The sequence below is a fragment of the Prosopis cineraria genome, unplaced genomic scaffold, assembly GCF_029017545.1.
Source record: "Prosopis cineraria cultivar Desert tree isolate PC_DT_omini unplaced genomic scaffold, ASM2901754v1 PC571, whole genome shotgun sequence".
Taxonomy (NCBI): domain Eukaryota; kingdom Viridiplantae; phylum Streptophyta; class Magnoliopsida; order Fabales; family Fabaceae; genus Prosopis; species Prosopis cineraria.
In genome coordinates, this window is record NW_026555896.1 from 24,468 (window position 1) to 46,905 (window position 22,438).

The window sequence follows — 22,438 nt, forward strand, 5'->3', positions numbered from 1 at the left end:
TGTGGGTTTATTGTGTGCTTGGTGTGGGAACCTTTTTCTTGTAAGGAAATGTTAGATATGTTAAATATAATTTCTTTTCTTTTTTCTTTTTTCTTTTTTTTAAAAAAACTCCATGGGGAAGGGACACTAACTTAAAACAAAAACAAAAAAAGAAAAGCACGTGATGCAAAAGGTGGGGAAAAATCAAGGGACAATAAGAGAAGAACAGGGGCCAAACCTTCTTGGTGTGGCCTACATAATGCAATGACCTACCAATCTGATAGGCTCATTTTGGTGTCACCTAACTTGGCAATTTTTATGTAAACATGCCTTGTAGGTTGGTGCTTTCCTATATATATTACGACACTATCTCTTCGATGCAAATATTTACTGCTTATTTGCTTTACATGTCAAGTATAGCTTTGTTTTATCCCACCCAGTCTCAGTTTGGCTTTCTGCTGTATGTTTTGATTTTATCTTTCTTCAGTATGAAAATGAACGTGTTTGTCTCGTTGTTGATATCTGACAATTGATTTGTGACGCTAGGACTCGAATCCTCCAAAAAACTTTAGCTTTACAAAAAAAAAAGCCGCGCATGGGCTTTACAAGCCCAAGAGGCATCTGTATGGACATTTCGGCCCATGAACTAGTTTGGGGCAGTTGAATTGAGCCTAGCCCACGAAACAGTAACGGGACGATTGATCGCAATGGTGGGCTGTCCGATTAAATTTGGTAGGTCACGTTTAAACTTAATTTAACAAGAAGAAGGTATTGAAACTTTTCATTGAAAGATAAGTTGCAAGTGTTATTTTAAGTAATTGAAAATATGGAATCAACAAAAATACCTTTACAAATAATGCAAAATTTTTTGAAATGCTCTTAGTTGTGTTTTGTAGGATATAACTACAAGTGCTAATTTGATAATCATAAATGTTTACTATCCACGGTATACTTTTTTTGGAAAGTTTATTTTTAAGTCGTTATTGAAATTACTGTGACATTATTAAGAATTACTCCCTCTGATCTTATTTATAAGTTACTCCTAATATATTTCACCACAATTAAAAAAATCTTAAATCGCATTAATTTTGTCTTAAAATTTAATAAGTTTTCACCTTTACTCTTAATAAATATTCTTAAATTTCATTACTAATATTTTTATTCAAAGTATAAAATAAGGACAAAAATATAAAGAGGAGCATTGAAAATTAACAAGTGTCTTATCAATTTTTTTTTTCTTTCTACTTTATAGATATGATTAGAGGAGTATTCAATTTTTTAGCATGTCTTTTCCATTTGTTATGCGGAAGGATATCTTTGACTGAGGAGAGAGAATACTTTTTTTTTTTTTTGATAAAATGACAGCATTATTAATCTAATGACCCAATACAACATTTGGTCCTAGAAACTGAAGAGTAGTTCAATGAGTTCATCACCATGTCATCGTCAACATGGGCTTTCAAGCCCATGAACTGGTTCGTAACAGCAATCGAGCCCAGCCTCCAGAAACGGTTAACGGTTACTGTTAGTTATATACGACGACGTACCATCCTTCCTATGTGCCGCCCCCCGCCCCACGGATTGGTGGACACCCCACAAACCTTCCTTTCCCAGATTTCCAGCTAAGCCGCGTTTTGGTATTCAAAATCAAGTTGTTCTCTTTTTGCATGTAAAAATTGAACCTTTATTCCCTTATATTCAGGTCCGATACAATATTTCAGATTCAAACTCAAAAAAAAAAAAAAATTCGGAGAAAGAACGCGAAAGAAGCAATGGTGATACTGCTGGTGGCAACAACGACCGACCCAGCTTCGATCAACCCGGCCAATGCCTTGTTGGCGAAGCCTGGATGGCAACCCGGACCTCATTTCCAGGTTTGAAGGAGTCGCCTTTTTCGAATCCATCATCCCAAATGTTAAATTTTTCATTTTTACCACTCTGCTGATTTTCATTTTCTTGTGTCGTGTCAATTTAGGATGATATGAAGACCTTCGTGAATCAAGGTGCTAGAGTGTTGCTGCATGGCCAGGGTATAGTGGAAGAGGATGATCTCGACAAGAGGTGGGAAGACAAGACTGGTGAGGTCGTCGATGAGGTCATCTTCTTCAGCAAGCACACCGCAGTTTCTAATAAACCTGCCCTAACCGTTCACCCAATTGGTACTTTCTTGCATGACTTTTCTGGTTTTCTTGTGAAGTGTAAAGTTCTGTATATAACATTTGTTGGGTTTGGGGAATGGCGTTGTGACTTGTGTGTGTGCAGGAGTGCCTCATTTGCGTGAAGGTGATGTTCCACCACAAGGTGGGAAACCTGGATGGGCAGCAATACCCAGTCCTCGGATCGGGCCTTGGATTCGGCAGTTGAAAAAACTTGCTCAAGATCATAATCTGGTCCCCGAATTCGAGGTATCCTTTTACTTTGTTGGAATTTCGGTTACCTTTTCTAATTTTGCTATTGTTTCTTGTCTAATGATAAATGTTTTCCATAGTTTGTCATCCCACTGTGGTTGTAGTTTGGAAGTGGGCAATCTATGGCTTTGTAATGATTGCATCATTAACCTTTTTGCCTGTGGTCTGATATCTATTTCTTTAGTTTTGCAAAAGATTCTTCAACATCATTCTATTTCCTTCCTTTAGATTACTTTGGAGGCTACTCATCATGGGCCATTGACAAGCAAGCCAACCATGTTTCTAGAGATTGGTGAGTTTTTTTTTTCCCTTCTGCCTTCCAGATTATTTTGGTTGACCGCTTTGATATTTTCTATACTATAATAAGCATTTTGCTCTAGTTGCTCAAACTGAGTACAAAAAACTGCTAGATTTCTGCATCTACCATTATTTGGCTTTGAGGTGTCCTAATTTTATTTTGGTGTTTTCTCTCCTTTTTCGAAATCATGTTTTTTGTAAAGAAGGTGCCATCTTTTTCAGTTTTCCATGTGTAACAAAATGGAGCAATGAAAAATAAGCTTGGCAAGCAGTATAACTTACTGTTACTATTGTCCTTTAATGTGAACATCTCCTATAATGTGAATTTACTTTACTTTTTCCACTATTGTTGCTCATCGTTTTAACCTTGAATGTATTTCTGCATCCCTTTTATGGTGGTTTCATGTTGATAGTATTTTTACACCTACTCACCTCTCAAATCGACCTTTCACATATTTTTTCATGGTTATTCTGAAGTCCGGCATATGGAGTTACATTATTTCTGACCCAACATTATTACTTCTGTCCAATCCTTTTTAGGCCCCAACTAGAGAATTTTATCTCCTAATTATGTCGTCTTTCATCATCATTTTATGTCCAAATCCTCTTTCTCCATGCCTTTCCTTTCAACTATTATCTGTCATCCTTGGTCTTTCATCCTTACTAAATATGATTTCCTTTAGACGTTTTCTCTTTGCCTATAAACTCCATATTTACCTGTGGTTCTTTAGGAGTTTGTGGCTGCTAAGTCCTAGGATACATTCTAAATTTGCTGAAGGAGCAATTAGCTAAATGCATTCTTAATGTTTGTTGAAGGATGAGTTTTCTGTTTCTGGTGCAGGAAGTACTGAAGACTATTGGAAGAGGCAGGATGCTGCTGGAGTTATGGCTCAGGTCCTTTCAACTATAGCCTGCATCAGTATCTATAATGTTCTTGCATGGATAACTTTTTTTTTTCCCTTCTAAAACTTCATCATGACATAGATTACAATTTTAAATTTAATTGCAAATAAAGAATATGATCATTAGAAAGGCAGCTCCAAAGTGGTAATTCATTTTGTTTGTTGAATTGATATTGTTTGGCTTCCTGCAGTTGGTCTGGGAAGGAATCGGACTTGGAGGAGGGGCAGATATAGGAAACTGGAACAGGTAGAACCATTGAACTAAAAAATTTTGGTTGCTTGGTACCAATTCTTGATTTCTTATGTGAGGTTTGAATGATTCATTTTCTTGAATATGAACTTAGTGGTTGTTTTTGCTGCAACTTTTTTGTTTGGATCTGGTACCCCTGGCTAAATTATGAGGTCTTCTCATCTTGGAAACCTTAATGGGATAGAATAACATCAGGACCGTGTTCTTCTCATTTTCACTTTTTGGTTAACTTTAGTATTTTATTGTGCCATCCTGTTAATCGGTTCTACATCAATGTATCCTTAATTTTGGAATTTTGGTTATAATAGCTTTCTTCTGTTCGGGTAATTGAAGTTTCTCTCTAACTTAAACCTGATTCCCATCCCCCTGTAGGGAGAATGTTGAGAAGAAAGTCCTTCTCGGGATAGGTGGTGGACATTATGCACCTCGGCATATGGATGTAGTCATGTAAGTAGTCATTGACTATGAGCTAATTCATGCTTTCTTTATTTTAAAAAAAATTGAATTTCCTGATTATGAATACATATAAAAAGTGAGAGATTAAATTCAAATTAATGAAAAACTTAGAAACCAGCTTCTGCAAACCTGTTTCTGGTCATGGGTATATGCTTCTTTAAATGGGATATGAACATGCTCTATTCTTGCAATGCTAGGAAAGGCGATGTTTGGGTGGGTCACCTACTTTCTGGATATTCCTTGCCAATGGATGATCCAAACCAGTCAAAAGGAGGAACAGATGAGAAAGAGATTGGTGGGACTTGGAGAGCTTCTATAACTGCTGCTTATGAGGCTACTAGAGCTGCTTTTCCTGGTGGCGAAATTATTGCCCATCTTGACCACAAGTAAGCTTTCTGAGCTTTAATCCTTCATCTGGTGTGTGTTGGGCCGTTTTGTGTTGTACTCCCTCTATCCCTTTTAGTAACACATCTTTGGAGGTGATTTGAAATCTCAAAATATAAGATGTTTTGATAAAAGTAAGGTTTCATTAATGATAATTATTTCAATATTAACCCTCATTATTTCACTCCTTAAATAAATTTCTTTCCTTCTCTCTCTTACTAATGAAGGATATTTTTGGATGTTTATAGAAAAATTAAGATTATAAACTATATTTAATGAACTTCATTGATATGTATAATTTTGTCAAAAATTGTCTTATAAATTGGGACTAAGGGAGTATTTACTATTTTTCCTTGCTGGCTCTATTTTTTCCCGCTGCTCTCTCTTTAAGTTCTTGGTGAAATTTCTGAGTGGATTAGTCCAAATTGAGAATGTTTTTAAGTGTGATGTGTGGAATGATTCTTAACCTATTGTAGCAGTTATTGGTTTATAACACTCTAGTCACTAAAGTAGCTATTTTGTTATCCTAAACTATGACGTGGCAGGAGTTTCAAGAGCTGGCAGAAGAACGCCATAACAGGATTCCTTGCCCAGAAGAATATTAAAATTGGCAAACCAAATGACTTCTATTGAGTTTGAAGGATGAAATGCTTAAGAAACAAGAAGTTTCTGCACAGCGCAGGTAAAGGCAGGCTGAAGATTGTTGCATGCCCACCTGATTAGCAATCATTTAAGATGATTTTATAGTGATTAATGAAGAAGATGAAGTTTATCCAGAAATTCAGGGGTTGTTAAAGCGAGCCATTTTTGTCATCTTCGTCAGTTTATATTTAATAGGAGAAGTGAAGAATGAGTATATTCTTCTTAAATATAGCTGCAACATGAAGCCCTCATTGGGAATGAAAAATCTGTTGTACTTGATTTTACAATATAAACTTCTTATGATCACACATATTTTTAGGGATGATATACTTACACATGTTTATACATTTTAAGGAGTCTATTTTTTTTTTTTTAACAAAACACTTGTTGATTTTATATCATGAATCAGTGGAATGAAGGTTTATAAGATTAGGCTATTGGATAGGAGAGTTTTTTGAACTTATAAAGCTCTTTTTTTTTTTGTGAGACTTCTTAATATGAAACTCACGACGACGCATCCCTCGTTTGAGAGCCAATGTCTCTGGTGATTCTATTCTATGGCATTTCACTTGGACTTTTATTGGTTAGAATCTTCCATTCATAATTCTTTCTGTGATATTGCTCTTTCAATGAAAGATTTAATATTATGAACATAAGTTTAAAGACAGAATTTATCTTAAAATACTAGCATATTGTGAGGGAGAATTTCTTGTACTTATAAACCTTACTTTTTATGTGAGATTTCTAAATGTGATAGTCATTATATACTCACATGTTTTTACAATTTTTAGGAGTCTAGTAATTTTTTCAAAAACTCTTATTAATTTCTTATGACGGAGCAATGAAATGAAGGTTATATTACATATGGCAAATAAGGCCATTGGTTCTGGAAATTACAGGTTATCCTTATATTGCCACGAAACAGTATAAGAATGAGCTATAAATATAATGTCGGCCAGTGTAGATGTGGCCTTGATCTATCTACTGCATGTTGTCCAGAAGGAAAATGCCGGAGCGTGAGATATATTTTGTTTTGTTTTTTTCCTCAGTTTTAAGGCCAATACCAAACACATCAAATAGGACAAGTCACTGAGACAAGTCACAGAGCCAGTGGACATGGTGCCCTGAGCTCAAGGGTCAGTGTCCCTATTGCAAAAGTAACTCTCTACAATACCCCCATAAACAGACCCATGAAAAGAAAGAACACAACATGGCTTCTCAATGGCTGGCTTGCGTTTGACCACAAAGTGTGTTCTTGGCTGACAACTTCCCAATAGCTTCGTGTCCTCTTGTACTTGTCTCTGTCCTTTTCTTGCACTACGTGTGTGTTTTGACCAACACAACTTACCGGGAAAGACACAAGAAACACTAATCCAATATCCTGTATATGTGTCTATAGTATCAGTATGCATATATACCTACATATACATACACTGGCGAAGTCAAAATACTGGCTCAGGATGAGCAAAAATATTTAAATATTAATTTTTTAAAAAATAATTTAATAATTTTTTTCTGCTATATTTTTGTGTTTTAGAATCTTTCAACAATTAATTTATTTTCATTTAAGACTTAACGGGTTTAGAGTTTAAAATATCAAAATAAAAAGTGTAAAATATGAAAAGAAAAGGGTGAAAAATATAGAAACTTGTACCCTGACTTGTAATTTCCGCCAAGTGAAGGATGCAAAATATGGAGAAAAAAGAAAGATGGAAAATATAAAAACTTGTATGCTAACATGTAATTTCCTCCGAGCCTCACACACATGTTGCTCCTGGATGCACACATTGAAAAAACATATACAGGCATGCATACATTGTATTAAGAAAAAGACATACATGCATAAATAGAAAATACTTTAGAGAAATAAAAAATTGTAATTATAAACGCGAAGATCGATAGTTAGTCTTGGAGAAGGCTTTTTTTTTTTAAAAAAAATTTTTATCAGTACAAAAAGTAATTATCAAATTTTTTATAAAACAACTGTAAAAATGTAACTCAAATTACGAGAAAATTCTTGAGGTGCTCTCTCTCCATTCCATTTTATAATAAATATTTAACAACTTTTACGCGGGTTAGTAATAAATGATAATGATAATAACATATCATAACATCTAGTTTTACACGTATGCCATGTTTTTCTCATTTTCTTGCACTACGTGTGCGTTTGGACTAACACAAAACTTTCAAGGAAAGACACAAGAAACACAATATTGCACATATATGTGCGTGTGCATATCTACAGACACACGCATGGACAAACATATAAAGGCATGCATACATTGTATTAAAAAAGACATACAAACATAAATAATGTTTAGAGAATTAAAAATTGTATTTATAAATGCGAAGATCGAAAGTTAGTCTTGGAGTATGATTTTTTAAAACATTTTTTTATCAGTGCAAAAAGAAATTATCAATTTTTTATAAGGCAACTGTAAAAAAAATGTAATTCAAAGTACAAAAAAAGGAAAAAAAAAAAATCTTGCAGTGTTCTCCCTCCATTCCATGTTTTAAAAAACCTTCAACAACTTTGTCACGGGTTAATAGTTAATTAATAACATATCATAAAATCTAGTTTTACACGTATAATGAAAGAATTAAAACTTAAATCACATGTGACCTAGAAGCATTATGTTCACTCTAGCATTTAAAAGTTCATAATTCAATCCGACGAGCTTTTAAATTGGTTTTAGTTTCATCTTAATATTATGAAAAATTTTATGTAATTGATGGGAGGAAAAATATTTTTTGAAAAAAAATAATATTTTCTTTTTAAATATATTTTACATTTTTTTATAAAAATAATTTTCCTATACACTAGTTGGATAAACAAGCACTTAGAGCCGGTAATTTGGGCCAAGTTCGACGGGCCAGCCCAAACCCGCCCGAAAAATTTATACCCGAACCCAAAAAATATTTTTTTTATTATTCGGGCCAAGCTCGATCGGGTTCGAGCTTGGCCCGAATACCCGAATAGAAAAAAAATAATTTTTTTAAAAAATATATAATATAATAAATATTAATTATTTTTCAAGTTTTATATTGTTTTATTTTAAAATATCATATATTTGAGTGTATTATCATAGTTATTTAAAAAAATAAAAACATTTATATTTTTCCATTTTTATTATTTTCAATCAAATAAAATATCTCAAAATAATAATTAAAATATATTTTAATATTAATTTTTATATTTTAAGACTCAATTTTTTTTGCATATACACCATTTTCTTGTCCAAAAAATTATATAATATATTTTTTATAAAATAAGATAATTAATTTTAAATTAAAAATAATTTTAAAAATAAAATTTAAACATGTACTAATTTCCGGCTCTACTACTAAATAAACATAATAAATAAAATAATATTTTTAGATAATTATTTGATTATCATCCACATCAGACTTAGTTAAAAATTAAGAATGAACTAAAATAAATACCTTTTATATATAGGACTTAAATAATATAAAAGGTTTAAAGAAAAAAATTCAAAAAATAGTATTTTACCCATAATTAAATAATTTTATTTTATATAATATAATAATGACTATTTTTTTCATATTCTTAAAAATAAAAAGTACAGTTTATCCAATAGTTATTAAAAATTTTGAACTAATCAGGACAATAAATTTAAATTAGTGGTCTAACCATAGTTGAATTGAGATTAACTTGATCATAATTAAAATAATATGATTCAATTAAAATATATAAATATTTTTATATAACCATGATAAGGGCAATATTTAAATAAATAAGATATTAATTTATAAGTAAAGGAAACATTCATGAATAAATTGTACATAATACAACAAAACAGTAACAGAACTACTTAAATACTTAACTACAAAGTTAATAAGTTATTTTTTTTATTCTTTTCAAGTTAAAATAATATGTTATGCTTAATAAAATTATTTTAAAATTAAAATTGAATAAAAAATAAAAAAAATATTTTTAAAAAAGTTTCGGGTATTTAGGCCGGCTCGAATAAGCCCGAAGCCCGAAGGCGTTAGGGCCGAGCTTGGCTATATGAGCTTCTTAAAAAGAGTAGGATCCTTTAAGCCCGATCTAAATTGAGCCCGGTCCGAATAAGTCTGACCCATTCAATGAGCCCGACCCGAATAAGTCTGACCCATTCAAATTACCACCTCTAAGCACTTGGTCGTGACCAGCTTGGCTACAAAAAGAGCTTCAAATTGATCTGATTCTGTAAAGATAAAATGATTCATGATCATATTGTTCTGTGCCATTGGAAGGATCTTATTTGGTTTCGGATACATGACCAGAACAGCCGCCATCAGAAGCGGGAACATTCTGGCGGGGGCCTTATAACGTCCCTTTCTTCCTTCGCATCCTTTGAAACTCGAATTCACATGGGGTCGTTTTTTCTCCCATTTTCCCTAATTTATTTTTGAACAAGCGAGTCGGCTTCTTCTTTACTTCTCGTTGCTCTGCTTGTTCATATATACTTCATCGCTCAGAAGGATTTAACACGGTCCACGAGTTCAAGTGTTGAGTCTCCCACTTTCCCTCTCTGTTTTCCTTATGAATTTTCTCGGGAAAATTCTCAGTGGTTGGTAGGTTGGGAAAAATGATGACGAAATAAAGAAAAATAAAAAGGATAAATCGACTTTTTGGCGGCGAAAAAGGAGAAGAAGAAGATGGCGGAAACGCGGGAATCCGAAGACGGGTCTGGTAGGTAAACAAAACAAAAAGTGGAAAGAGGTCCAAAGACGCACATATATTAATTTTGGGCATGAAATAAAATCGCTGAAACGAGATGGGGTAGGGGCCATTATTGAATGCTCTAACATGCCCTAATAAATAAGGGGTCGTGGGGGTCAGGGGTTGTTACTTGTTTGTTGCTCTCTTTAAGCTTTTACATTAAATGCTGGAGACGTGGGATGAACAGCTACTGCGGTTGACCATTATTAGGGCAATAGGGCTATAGTTCCCACCACTCACTCTTCATTCATATTCTCTCTATTGAAACATACTTCTACGATTCTTTTCTTTATTATTATTATTATTATTTTTTTTTTTTTTTGCTTCCTTTCTTCCTTTCCAATGCTTCATACTCTAAACAAAAGCAAACTCTGGCTTTGTTCTTTGGTAATTCCTTTATGCCTCTGCTTTTGCTTTAGTTTCATCCATTTGAATGTCTCTGGAATACCCTTTCTTTTCCTCTTTCTTTATCTGCTCATTGCAATTTTAAATTATCATTGTTGTTGCAGTATCTTGTCTCTGTCTCTCTTGTCTCTGGGCTCTGTTAGACTCTTCTCTTAAATTGTCTCTACTGCAGGCAGCCTCATCTAGAAGAAAAGGTATTGTGTGAAGCGTATTATAATCTGTTTCTTTCAGTTGATGCATGTAGGCTTTTCCCCTTCCTTTTGTCTTTTTTCTTCCTGTCATTTTATTGGCTATGCCTTTGAAGGTTTTGGGATCTGAGATGGATCTTTCACTTGTCCATGTTTGTTGATTTCCTTCATTCCATCGGTTTGTAGCCTAGCTAGGACTTGCACTTGCTTTTCTGGATGTCTAGGTTTGGTTTTGTGTGTGTGTGTGTGTGTGTGTGTGTGTGTTCGTGTTTTTTATTTTTATTTTTTAATTCCTCTGGTGTGTTAGACCTTATCAGAGCTAAGAAACAACCTAGATTTTCTGTACCAAAAAAAAAATGATAATTTTTTTGTACAGTCAAGTTGTGGGGGCCTCGTGATTTGAACTGTGGTTTTGTAATTTTGGGGTTTTGCAGTTGAAATCTTTATAAAACTCCGATGATTTTAAAACTTTGCTTTGTCTTTTTGTATACATTGATAACTACACTGGGCGGAAAACTTTTACTCCTAATAAAAAAAGGTGACTGGTATTTCGTTTTCGTACTTTATAGACAAATGGACGCCAAAACTGTGTTTTTAAATAAGAAATTATCAAAACTTACTGACATCAATTCTTCCAAGTCAAGTGATTTACTCTAAACCTTATATTCTTGAGGCTATTAGTAAATGTTAATGGCCCTTGATTAAGCTCTTAGTACACTTTATAATTCAGAGATATTAGCAGAAATTTCCTTCAATGTTTGATAAACGGGGATTAGCTGTGTTAGTGACAGATCAGAGTTACCTTCCTCTTAAAATCCAATTCTAAGATCCCTTATGCATATTAGTTATGCTTTTTTTAATTATTATTAGAATATTTTTCAGGATGAGATTATCCTTGTATTATTGACGGGGAACTTTGTTACTGATATTTGGCTTTCACCATTTTTTGTCTACAGAGTTTGCTGCCGCTATTGTTTTCATCACGTGCAGTTAGTACTGTTACCATTAGTTACTTGCTGGTTGCTAAACCTGTTCATGTTTTCTCTTTTCTGATATTCAGGATCCTGCATATATTGGGCACTATCGTATCAGTGTTTGATTGAAAATATGATTGGTTGAATCAAGGAAAATTTTTCAATGTGTTGAAGGAAGTCCACGTGAACCATGAAACTAGGTAATAAACAGCCTACTTCTGATTTCTGCATTCAATTCTGTCACTATCTTTAGCTGCCATATATGTATCTGCTCATTAACTAACTAACTGTTCACCTAAATGTGGCATCGTAAAATCAGTTAGGACTTTATTCTCAACTCTTTATGTTTTATATTGTTTAATCCTCACTATTACTATTTCGTTTTCCAAACTTGAAATCGTGATTTTATATTAACTGACATGAAGATGTACGTGCAGAGGGTGAGCTCGTCTCTTGCCATCCAAATATTTGCCTTGAAACTAAAAATCAGTCCTTTGAATTCAATGATAGTAATCCAAACTCCATCCTATGCAAATCAAGAAGCGAGAAAGTGAAGGAAAATGACGGAAGGATTTCCTTTGATTTAAAGAGTAATGAGGGGAATCCAATTCCAATACAATATGACATGGAGGGGGAGGAAGGTTTGATTGCTTCAAAATTTGTTTGCCCTACAGGCATAGTTGATTTGAAACATAAAGATGAAGCAAAGGCCCAGAACTTTGTTGAACCTGTCTCTCATTCTTCCCAAGATATAGAAGCATCTGATGCAAAAAGGCCCCATGATGTGTGGATCCATGATTCTCCAGAAGAGTCAGATTCATGTGAGAATTGTGAAGATACCTATTCTGATGAATGTGTGGCAGAAAGTCAACCAGAATTGATAGTATGTTACAAAGAAAGTAATTGCCATTTTATTAAGGATATATGTGTTGATGAAGGAGTCCCTGCCATGGATAAGGTCCGGTATGAGAATAGTGTTGATGAAAAGGATGTTTCTAAATTATTGCCTTTTGATCCTTCAAGAACAGAAGTATCAGAGAAAGACAACAGCAAGATTAATGTGCCTTTACCAGATGATCTAGATTTATCAATAACCAAGGAATCTGACAAGGTTCCTGCTAAACATCATCAGTCTGAGGATTTAATTCAGAGGGATGAGAATGATACTGAAAATTTTGCTGATCAGAACAAAGAAATGGTTTTACCTGGTGGCACATTTTTGTTGCAAGAGATAGAACCAGAAGAAGCTAAGCCTTTGCGTGATAAGGGTGATGAAGTTGAACTCAACCATGCGGAGGTATTTTGCATTTTAGCTTCTGTTATGTAAAGATTTTGCTTGAAAATCTTATGTGCCTTTCGAAAAGATTGATTGACTATTTTTTGCATGTTATGTTTGATATTATTATAAAAATGTTAATAGCTTATATTTGAGTTAAAATTGTTGTTGACTTGATGTTAGAGCCTCTATAAGCAGGTAGTCTAAATTTTGATTCTTGTCACTTCCATTTTTGGTTTAAATGAAATTTCAATGCAAAATAGGTGGCCATTGGCCTGTACTTTCACTGTTGAACTTAAATTTACAAGGGCCTTGTGTTTGACTATGAACTTTGAATATTGTGAAGAAACCAAAATACTTATTTGCGTGACTGAAGTATTGAACTACTAATTATGAAGGTTTATGGTTTAAATGACTAGGAAAAAATGTGTTACCTGCTTTATTTGTTAAATGCAAACCACTGCTCTTCCTTCCACGGTTATCATTTCTTCTGTATCAGTCTTTGAACAATAAAATCTTCTGGAGAAGCTTTTATTGAAATATTGAAAATGATTAGCCTAGTTTTGAAGAAGCTTTTCTTGGGATTTATTTGGAACTGCACAGCAAGATATAAATATCATAAATTGATCCCTATGATTGTCATGCAGGTCTGTAGCGAGCCTGAATCACACTCCAAGCATGAAGAATCCAAAAACAGGGCTGGGGAAGCAGTATTGGCTAACCCTGCAGTCAATGAACTGGATAATGATATCCTTGTCAGAGATAGCTACTTTGTTCCTTCAGATTTTGTGGCTTCTTGTAGTAAAAAGGAACGTCACCAAGATGGTAGCTGTAAATGTGATGACTTTCTAAATACAGCTAAGCCTGAAGATGGGAGGTCTATTACAAGTCAAGTTTATCATTGCAATGGCGAGTCAAGTTTCTCGGCTGTAGGTGTATCTAGTCATATATGTTACTCAGGACCTGTACCCTTTTCCGGTAGCATTTCGCTTCGATCAGATAGCAGCACAACTAGCGCGCGTTCCTTTGCCTTTCCCATGTAAATTTCCATAAAACTTCTTGGTTTAATGCCTCTCCATCATTACTAATTCTCTTGAGTGGTTGTTATTGAGTTCTTAAATGAAATCCTAATTTATGGATATCATGTTCTACTTAATATCTGCTTTTCTTGATTTTATTGAAGAACTGCGCTAAAGTTTTCACATATTCTGATTGTAGACTGCAATCTGAATGGAATAGCAGCCCGGTCAGAATGGCGAAAGCTGACAAAAGGCATCACCGGAGGCAGAAGGGTTGGAGGGAGGGCCTTCTTTGCTGTAGATTCTGAACAATTCTTTCTCTCTTTTACAGGTTTAGAATTATGAGATATATATGATATCATTGAATCTCATGTACATCTCCGAGATGTTTATTGACCAGAAAGGTTAGAACGCTGAGTTTGAGCTCCTTTATGCAAGCCAAGCCCTGTCCCTCCCCCCCTTTCCTTCCATCTGTTTTCCTCCTTAGTCTTCAATATATGGTATAATCATTCTCATCTACATTAAAGATTCCAAGTGTAAGTGTATGATAAGTTTAGGTTAGTTCATGTTCCGAAAACTCTCAAAGTAGAAGCGAGCTAGTCAAATCTCTTGAAGTTGCTGTAATAATCTCTGATAAATTCTTTCCATGGCAGAAAGGAGAGGAGCGAATTAATCAACAGTGTATATTAGTAATGTATGAAATGAGACTGAGAGGAAGGGTTTTTGACTTTTTGTACACCGGATTTTTGTTTTTTAAAATTGAATTCTGGCAACTTTTACCCCTTTTATTATGTGAAAAATTTTGACAGCATTGATTCTTTCACATGTTGGTTGTCCTGGAATGAAATAATTCTTGGAGCTATTTGAATTATTTTATTGATTTTTTTGTTTTATTAATCGAGGGGAGTTGCATTTTGAACTTTTTAGGTGATATAATAATGCAGAAGTGAAAGAATTTGAATCTCCATTTAAATAGATGGAATTTGAGGGTGATCTCCTCTATATTCTACTTATACACAATGAACTAGATAGGTGGTTTATGAGGTTTGAGGAGTAAATTATACTATTATTATTTATGAATATTGTAATTTATCAAGAAAAATTGTTCTACTTCCATTCCATATTAATTTGTCGTTTGATGTTAAGGAATGTAAATTAAGAAATTTTTTAGTGAATAAAAAAAATATGATTATATATCAACTAAAATACTCTTATTCAATCCCCTCTTTGAAGAGGGAGTAATAGATAAGATAAATGAGGGAAAAAAGATGAAAAGAGAAAGTAATAAAGAGAGATAAATTGATAATTATTAACTGTGAGTATGGGGGAAAAAAATAATCATGCCTTGAATTTGTGAAAAAAGACAGCTTTCGAAACCTTAAAAAAAAAAAATGTAAAATAACAATTGATATGGCATAGCTGGGGTATTTTCTTATGTGTATTTTCAATTTTGACATTGGAACTTCTTCGTTGCATGTGATATATTAAAATTTGAGTAAATGCCATACAATAGAATAAATTAATTTTATAAAAAATGGAATTACACAAAGCAAAATAGAAGCTTTAATCAAATAATATGAAATGATTAAAATATTGCTATTCCTTGATCCTCTTCTTCTCTAGCAATGACCTTCAAATTTTACTACTCCCAAAGCTTGTCTTGGGACCACGATTTTCTTGGTCTCAATCCCATTGCTTAGTTCATCTTTAATGACAAGTTCTGATGGTTTAAATTAGGTTTACAAGTAAAGCAGAATAGAGCTTATTTGTCCAAGCAGGATTCTCTCTCATGTGCTTTGTGCACAAACAACAAACAATTAAAGATCAAATATCAATTAAAGTAAGAGTCAGTCTGTTTAAGATTAAAAAAGTTATTTTAGTTAAACTTAACATGAAGCAATTATTGGGATAACATTAAGCCGGTTATAGATGTTTTGTTGGGGAAAAAAAATCTATTTTCAACTTATATATATTTAACACATCCGTCATACTTAGCTTAATTTTATTGATAATTCTTTCATGCTCTCACCAACTTTCTCATATTTAGCTTAACTAAAATAACATTTTCAATACTAAACAAACTGGACATAAATTAAACTTTTTAAATTAAATTTTTTTTAATTATGCACATGTATTCTTTTATTAAATCCTTTGCTTAAAATATAGTCAGATATTAAATGTAGTCACATCTCCTTAATAATATTTAAAATCAGGTAAAACAATAGCTGCTACCCCTTGCTGAGACTCAACTAATGAAAGTTCAACCTGGAAAATAAATAATAATAATAATAATAATAATAATAATAATAAATACGTAAAAGTTGGATGAGTGGGGATGCAATCTGATATTGATGAGTTATACAATGCAAGACATGTGCTTAGCTTTGAAATTCACAAGCCTTCCTTTGGATGATGAATTAGTCGGTATGTATGTCCCTTAAATTTGACGTGGATGGAACTAACCAAGGGCTCCTAAGGCCACCTATCATCTCTATTTCATGTCAATTCTCTGTTTCTTCTTCCCACGAACACGAACATAAACTTTGAAAATCAATTCAATGTGGGGGTCCACCAGGGTGGTAATTTCGATGCCTAGCACTACACGGGTATACATGCATACATATATATATATATATATATATATGAGAGAGAGAGAGAGAGAGCAACTGTTAAGGCATGTGAGAAAAGAAAATCAGTTTCCTGTGCCCTTCATGGCTTCCCTAGCTACCCTAGCCCAGAAAGTTCCATTCTCATAGGTCTGATTCTATTTTCAAAAATAGACAACAGTCAAAAAAGGAATTAATTTAACTAGCGAAGAAACGGAAGCCACTTTTAATTGATGCAATCTAAATCCTAGTACACATAATCTTTAGTTTAATGTTTTGTAATTGACAAGTGTTCACCAATTAGGGTTACATTGTGCTGTAAACCAAGAACAAGCCATTTATTTATTTATTTAAAAAGTTAAAGGAAGTTGTTGAAAGTGGCTTTACACAATCACACCTAATTGATTGTTGTCCCTTCAATTGACTTCAGATCGTTGAAGCAGGGAGCTAGAGGAAACTGAACTGACTATCTCAATAATATTAGAAAAGATATGAAGAAGCAAATGATGAATAGAAAGTATCAAATATGATCATTCTTCACCGAGCAAATGGTTGATGAAGATGTAAGCTTGGTTATATGCAACGGAAAGTCAGAAAGTGAGGTTCCTACATCAGCATTAGGTGACAAAATCAACCCAAATTGTGTGAAGCCTCCTAAAAAGTGAGCAAATCAATATTATATTTGAGATTTTCATGAACCTGTTTTGGAACTCTCCATTGTTGTGCTTTGAGTTTCCTCTCTCTCTCTCTCTCTCTATATATATATATATATTTATCTCTGCCATCATATGAGGTTGTATAAGCAAAACCCAACAGCTGAAGAAACTCCATTGTGCATAAGTAAAGTTAGTCAGATGGAGCTGGTAATGACCATCATTGTGCTAAGCATTTTCTTCTCTGGTTTGCTTCCACACTGTTCTGGTTCTCTGCAACTTCCGTTAATGAAACCTCCTCTTCAATATCAAGGTAACTAAAACTAACTTTATATTCTCCCTTTTGTCCTCTCTTTCTTTATGATTCTTGAAGTGATCAGGTTGTGCGCTTTTATATTTGGTTTTCATTTGAGCAGTAAATTCACACTACCTCTCTCTCCCACAAATATTCCCAAGGAAGCTTATGAACACTGAACGACAGGTACTGCAGAAATCAGCAGCAGATCATCAGTCAATCTAATTCTCGTCATCTCTTTCAATCATCTATATACGTGTCATTCACTCTTGTATTTTCCTGGAAAATATAGATTAAAGAACATGATGAAGAATCTACACATGGTGCGTCGAAACAGAATGACAAAGAAAACCTTTCAGGTAAGCATCAAGAAAACTTCTCTCCTTCATGCTATCTTATCCCATATCTGTATCAAATCCCTTTTCTTGAATCCTGTATCTTCCATAATAATTAATAACCTCATGTATTCATACACATTGCATGAATTAGGTCCAATCTATCAAATAATCAATAAATAAACATGTGGCATACTGAAACATGTCAGAAACCAGGAGATCCTTAGCACAACTGGTATACATTAATAGACAGTGCATTAGATTAAAATACTACCCCATTAAACAACAGCAGCATCCATAGATTTTTTAACTGATTAATCAGTGAAATATGAAGCCATGACCTGTGAAACATTTTGCAGGGAAGGAACAAGAAAAAGAGCAGAAGATGAAGGTGGTAAGGAAGAAGAAGAAGAAGAACAAGGGGACAAGGCAAGAATGGGTGGAAGGGGAGGACCCTTCACAGTACATGACAATGGATTATAGCAGAGTGAGAAGAAGACGACCAATACACAACAAGAACATACCTGTAGCTCCGTGAAACATGGGAGCTATTGACCATTTTAGATTTTGCACTATACCCCCCAAAACTAAATCAACTAGCTAGTTCTTTTCTTGTTTTGGACACACAGTTTTGTATTGGCCCCTGAATTTGCGTGTCTTGTAATTAGGTACCTTGTGCTACGAGTTATATGTAGTCTCTGTCCTCATCCTCTATTGTGTTGTGGCCGACACAAGGAGGGACCAGAAACCCTAAAGTTTAGGTCACTCTGTAACCATTTTCCCCTTGATTTTATTTTATTTTTTTGTCTCTATGTTTAATTATCCCTTATTATTTGCATTTCTGATGGACATGTATGTAATTTATGTATATCTTATCTTGTTTGGAGCATATAATCTTATTAATTTGTATGTGTTTTTTCCCCTTTTGCAAGAACATGCATACAAGTAATCATATATATATATATATATATTATAGTCTTAGTAGTTTTTGCACATGGCCAACTTTATGTTGTAGTTTCCAAAGTTAGTAGCATGGATGGTTTGAAAATTCTAATCTATGACTAAGACAATATCCCAGAATCAATGACAACAAATGTGATTTACATGATTTACGGTAAAGTCTTTTAAAGAATATAGGAGGAAATCAATTTTCATCATTTTATTTTCATCATTTTAATATAGGTAAATTTTAGCTAACATCTATCGTTTAAGAAAGTTAATTAATTTTAATAATTATGTTTGAAATTGAAAATTTTAGACTAAAATGTCCTGATGATCAATCCTTTGTTTTCTCTTAATTTAATAATGCTATCATTTAATGAGGAGCATCAATTGAGGAAAGATATTATAAATGTGTCTTGAAAATTATTATTTTGCCTATAAAAAACAAAAAAAAATTCATATAAATGTTTTGCTTATATTTAAAACGAAGGGAGTATTTGAAATAAGCATTATTACATGGCTAACTTCCTCTAACTCACATTTGTAGAAGGGTGTCAATTTTCTAGCTCACTTTTTCCTTTTTAATCACCATTCAGTCTTTATTAGCAAACTTAATACACAAAATATCCGTCAAACCTGCACGCATGGGGTTAATTACTAGTTGCATTAAATATATTGTCGCTGCTGAATAAAATGAGCTTACTAATTGCACATATGTATTTAATTATTGCTTTCTTGGGTTACTAGACAATTTCAATATTAAATTATAAGTTTAGAAGCGTACGAGAATTTAAATTTATTTTTGGCATAATATTTCATTTTAACTTTTGAAAATGATAGAATGTCACTTCTATCATTAACAAAAATTTACTTAATTATTAGTTAACTAGAAATTATAGAAAAAGGATAAGAAAATTATAGAAAAGGATTCAAAAAAAAATTAAATAAAATTTCTTGTCAACTAATAGTTAAAGTTAATTTTTATTAATGATATGAGAGACAATGCATCATTTTAAAAGTTAAAGGAAAATATTATATAAAAAATAAGTTTAAAATCTCAGACATTTCTAAATTTATAGTTTAGGATAAATTTATAATTTAATCCTTGGTTCATTAACATGCACCTAAAATTCACGTGTATGTGTAATTACAAAAGAAAAATCTCAATTATGCAAAAGATATTAGTGGTTTGGTCAGGGTATAACTCTCAAGTTTTCATTTTGTTTAACTATTAAAGAGTCCCTTCTTTTAGTAAAAGAAGATATTTTTGCTGCAGTATTGATCACGTTAAAAAATACTACAAGATATTTGAGTTTTTTAATGTGTAATTAATTAAGTTTTTCAAAAGTACTCTTAATTAAAAGTGTAATTAATTGGATTTTCAGACACTCTGTTTAATAAGTGTAAATATAAAAATTGTGCAATTTTAAATGTCATTAATTAACTTATTAAAGAGCATAAATTAATTAAAATTAAAATATCTCATAATTCTAAACAGATCTATAAATTTAGAATCTCAATCTCTCTCATATTTTTTTTAAAAAAAAACTTGATTATATAGTACTAATAAATACTTACTGGTATATATCCTGCGGTCATATTTTGATTTAAAAAAGATAAGAATTTGAAACTGCCAAACAGAGGTTGGATTTAGTCAAAATTTTATGACAATAATTAACTTTATAGTCTTTTTTTTTTTTTTTGCGTGGTGTTTTTGTTGGTGGTGTTGGGGTAGGAAGCACATAGTAAACATGGCGTGGAAAAGTCAAAATTTGGAACTGAATAATGGGTGGATCACTGGAACCTTCGGATTAGGTGTTAGATTTAGTAAACAAATCGATTTCTAAATGAACGCATAATCCCATTTTTTTAAAAACAAAATGTCTAAAAAATTCCTCATCGGTAAATTCATTATTATTAGTCACCAGGAATCTATGGAATATCAAGGTGCTTCGATATCAATATTTGAGATGGCAAATGACTTAAATGCTCCCAATGAAACAAAAATGACTATGGTCCTTTAGTGTCAAATATTTGGGGTCTTTCGGCGTCAATATTTGGAAACCTTAAAAGATCAAGGTCTTTTAATGTTAATATTTGGGAATGTTAAATTATTTTATGGAAGAGAACGCGCACCAATGGAAGATATTTTGTATATGACAAAAGTTATTTTTATATCATGGAAGATGTATTGTACCTGATAATAAAAGTCACCTTGTGACAGAGTTTTGCACTTAATGGGAGAATATTGCATTCCACCGATAATATATTTGCATGTAACGAAAGAAAATTACATTTGTGAAAGATTTATTTATACTCATGAAATATAACCATCATGACAATATCTTATGTCTAAGGGTAGCTTCTTTGCATATATGGAAGAAATTTACATATATATGGGAAGGTATTGCATATGATGAGAGAACATTTTTATTACATCGATTATATATATTTGAATATATCTTCAATTTATGAAAACATAACTGAATATTGTAAAAATTTTCTTTTTTTTTCTTTTCATGATAATATTTATGGATGTTTGAATATATTTTCAATTTTCATGAAAAATACAACAGAATATTCTAAAAATTGTACATCCCAACAAGATTAAGCATAGACATTTTCGTAATCTAACTATCATTGCTCATTCTTTTAAAAGGACTTAAGTACTTTTAGGAACTTTAGAGCAAGGTAAATTCAGTAGTCATTTTTATCAAGATATTGAAAATTAAAATGGTCATTGAACCTAGTCAAGGTACAGTTCAAGGTTAATAGTTAAAAACTATAGTCAAACTATGATTAAACTAATTATTATCTTATTAAATTAGTTAAGATATTAATTTATCAATCTACTAGCTCAACTGAATAGATTGACCCTAAATTTTATAGCCGGATTCTTCTTAACCATTTATGGCACCCCTTCCCTCCCTTGTTAGGCGAGGATACCATTCAAGGGATCCTTAATTTTACTTTTTTTCTGGGATGAAAACTAAACTCATTCATATAATAAAAAAAAAAACAAGAACAAGCCAGCAAACTCTTAAGGAGAGCCAAATCAATCATCATCAACCCCCCCTTGGGACAACTAAGATAGTGGATGATCAAAAATATGAAAAAAAGCCCTCAATAAAATGAGTTTTCCTAACCAGGTGGTGAGCAATGTTAATCACATTTACGAACAAAGCTAATAATAACAATCTAGTTCCTGTGAAATTAAATTAATTTTTACTTTTTATTTGAAATGTACTTACTATGTGACTCACGTCTATTTATACTTGAGATGTTGTTTGTTAAATACTTCAATTACTATGAACTATAATTTTTTTGCATGTTAATTATTATAACTTATAAGTTATTGTTATAATTTTTATTTATATATAATATAAAAAAATCATATTATTATTCAAGATTTAGAAAGAGCCCAGTTTAACATGATGTAATAAAAGTTCAATTTTTAGGCCATCTAGCCTTCACACATACTCTTGCTGTGCTGTGAAAACTGAATTGAATTGGCTAGTTGATTTGGAACTGGTCTAATGTCTAGCCTAGAAAATCAAAATGGTTAGAGAATTGGTTGAATTGCTTTGAATTGGTTAAAACCAATTGCACCGGTTAAACTAGGCACATATTTTTTCATACTTTTATATATATATATATATATTAAATCTACGTTTCTAAGTTACAATTTACACATATTTAAT

The 22,438-nt window shown here is 32.6% G+C and overlaps 3 protein-coding genes across 6 annotated transcripts; all 3 read left to right on the top strand.

Moving 5' to 3' along the window:
* The first annotated feature begins 1,567 nt into the window (after window positions 1-1,567).
* On the top strand, window positions 1,568-5,665 carry LOC129297625 (D-aminoacyl-tRNA deacylase-like). The gene is made up of 9 exons (XM_054935962.1): window positions 1,568-1,853; window positions 1,955-2,138; window positions 2,242-2,384; window positions 2,616-2,679; window positions 3,526-3,578; window positions 3,778-3,833; window positions 4,209-4,283; window positions 4,490-4,678; window positions 5,222-5,665. Exons 1-9 carry the CDS (start codon window positions 1,752-1,754, stop codon window positions 5,307-5,309), a joined length of 954 nt encoding a protein of 317 aa, XP_054791937.1. The 5' UTR covers window positions 1,568-1,751; the 3' UTR covers window positions 5,310-5,665.
* Window positions 5,666-9,556: 3,891 nt separating this feature from the next.
* LOC129297624 (uncharacterized) lies at window positions 9,557-14,657 on the top strand. 4 transcript variants are annotated; one of them, XM_054935959.1, is made up of 6 exons: window positions 9,557-10,431; window positions 10,554-10,643; window positions 11,698-11,811; window positions 12,049-12,908; window positions 13,535-13,926; window positions 14,106-14,657. In XM_054935959.1, exons 3-6 carry the CDS (start codon window positions 11,802-11,804, stop codon window positions 14,212-14,214), a joined length of 1,371 nt encoding a protein of 456 aa, XP_054791934.1. In that variant the 5' UTR covers window positions 9,557-10,431; window positions 10,554-10,643; window positions 11,698-11,801; the 3' UTR covers window positions 14,215-14,657. The 4 variants fall into 4 exon arrangements, with proteins under 4 accessions (XP_054791934.1, XP_054791936.1, XP_054791935.1 ...); XM_054935961.1 differs by having other exon boundaries at window positions 9,557-10,018; XM_054935960.1 differs by having other exon boundaries at window positions 9,557-10,014.
* Window positions 14,658-17,333: 2,676 nt separating this feature from the next.
* Window positions 17,334-18,670, top strand: LOC129297623 (protein GOLVEN 6-like). The gene is made up of 4 exons (XM_054935957.1): window positions 17,334-17,478; window positions 17,582-17,646; window positions 17,753-17,819; window positions 18,155-18,670. Exons 1-4 carry the CDS (start codon window positions 17,367-17,369, stop codon window positions 18,331-18,333), a joined length of 423 nt encoding a protein of 140 aa, XP_054791932.1. The 5' UTR covers window positions 17,334-17,366; the 3' UTR covers window positions 18,334-18,670.
* Window positions 18,671-22,438: the final 3,768 nt, after the last annotated feature.

What these genes read in the sequence shown, in the direction of transcription:
- LOC129297625 (XM_054935962.1), top strand. Translation starts at nt 1,752, where the DNA reads ATGGTGATACTGCTGGTGGCAACAACGACCGACCCAGCTTCGATCAAC. An exon ending in AACCCGGACCTCATTTCCAG is followed by an intron (nt 1,854 to 1,954) that starts GTTTGAAGGAGT and finishes GTGTCAATTTAG; the next exon opens with GATGATATGAAGACCTTCGT. An exon ending in CGGCATATGGATGTAGTCAT is followed by an intron (nt 4,284 to 4,489) that starts GTAAGTAGTCAT and finishes TTGCAATGCTAG; the next exon opens with GAAAGGCGATGTTTGGGTGG.
- LOC129297624 (XM_054935958.1), top strand. An exon ending in TTGAACTCAACCATGCGGAG is followed by an intron (nt 12,909 to 13,534) that starts GTATTTTGCATT and finishes ATTGTCATGCAG; the next exon opens with GTCTGTAGCGAGCCTGAATC. An exon ending in CGTTCCTTTGCCTTTCCCAT is followed by an intron (nt 13,927 to 14,105) that starts GTAAATTTCCAT and finishes TTCTGATTGTAG; the next exon opens with ACTGCAATCTGAATGGAATA.
- LOC129297623 (XM_054935957.1), top strand. Translation starts at nt 17,367, where the DNA reads ATGGAGCTGGTAATGACCATCATTGTGCTAAGCATTTTCTTCTCTGGT. An exon ending in TTATGAACACTGAACGACAG is followed by an intron (nt 17,647 to 17,752) that starts GTACTGCAGAAA and finishes TGGAAAATATAG; the next exon opens with ATTAAAGAACATGATGAAGA. An exon ending in TGACAAAGAAAACCTTTCAG is followed by an intron (nt 17,820 to 18,154) that starts GTAAGCATCAAG and finishes AACATTTTGCAG; the next exon opens with GGAAGGAACAAGAAAAAGAG.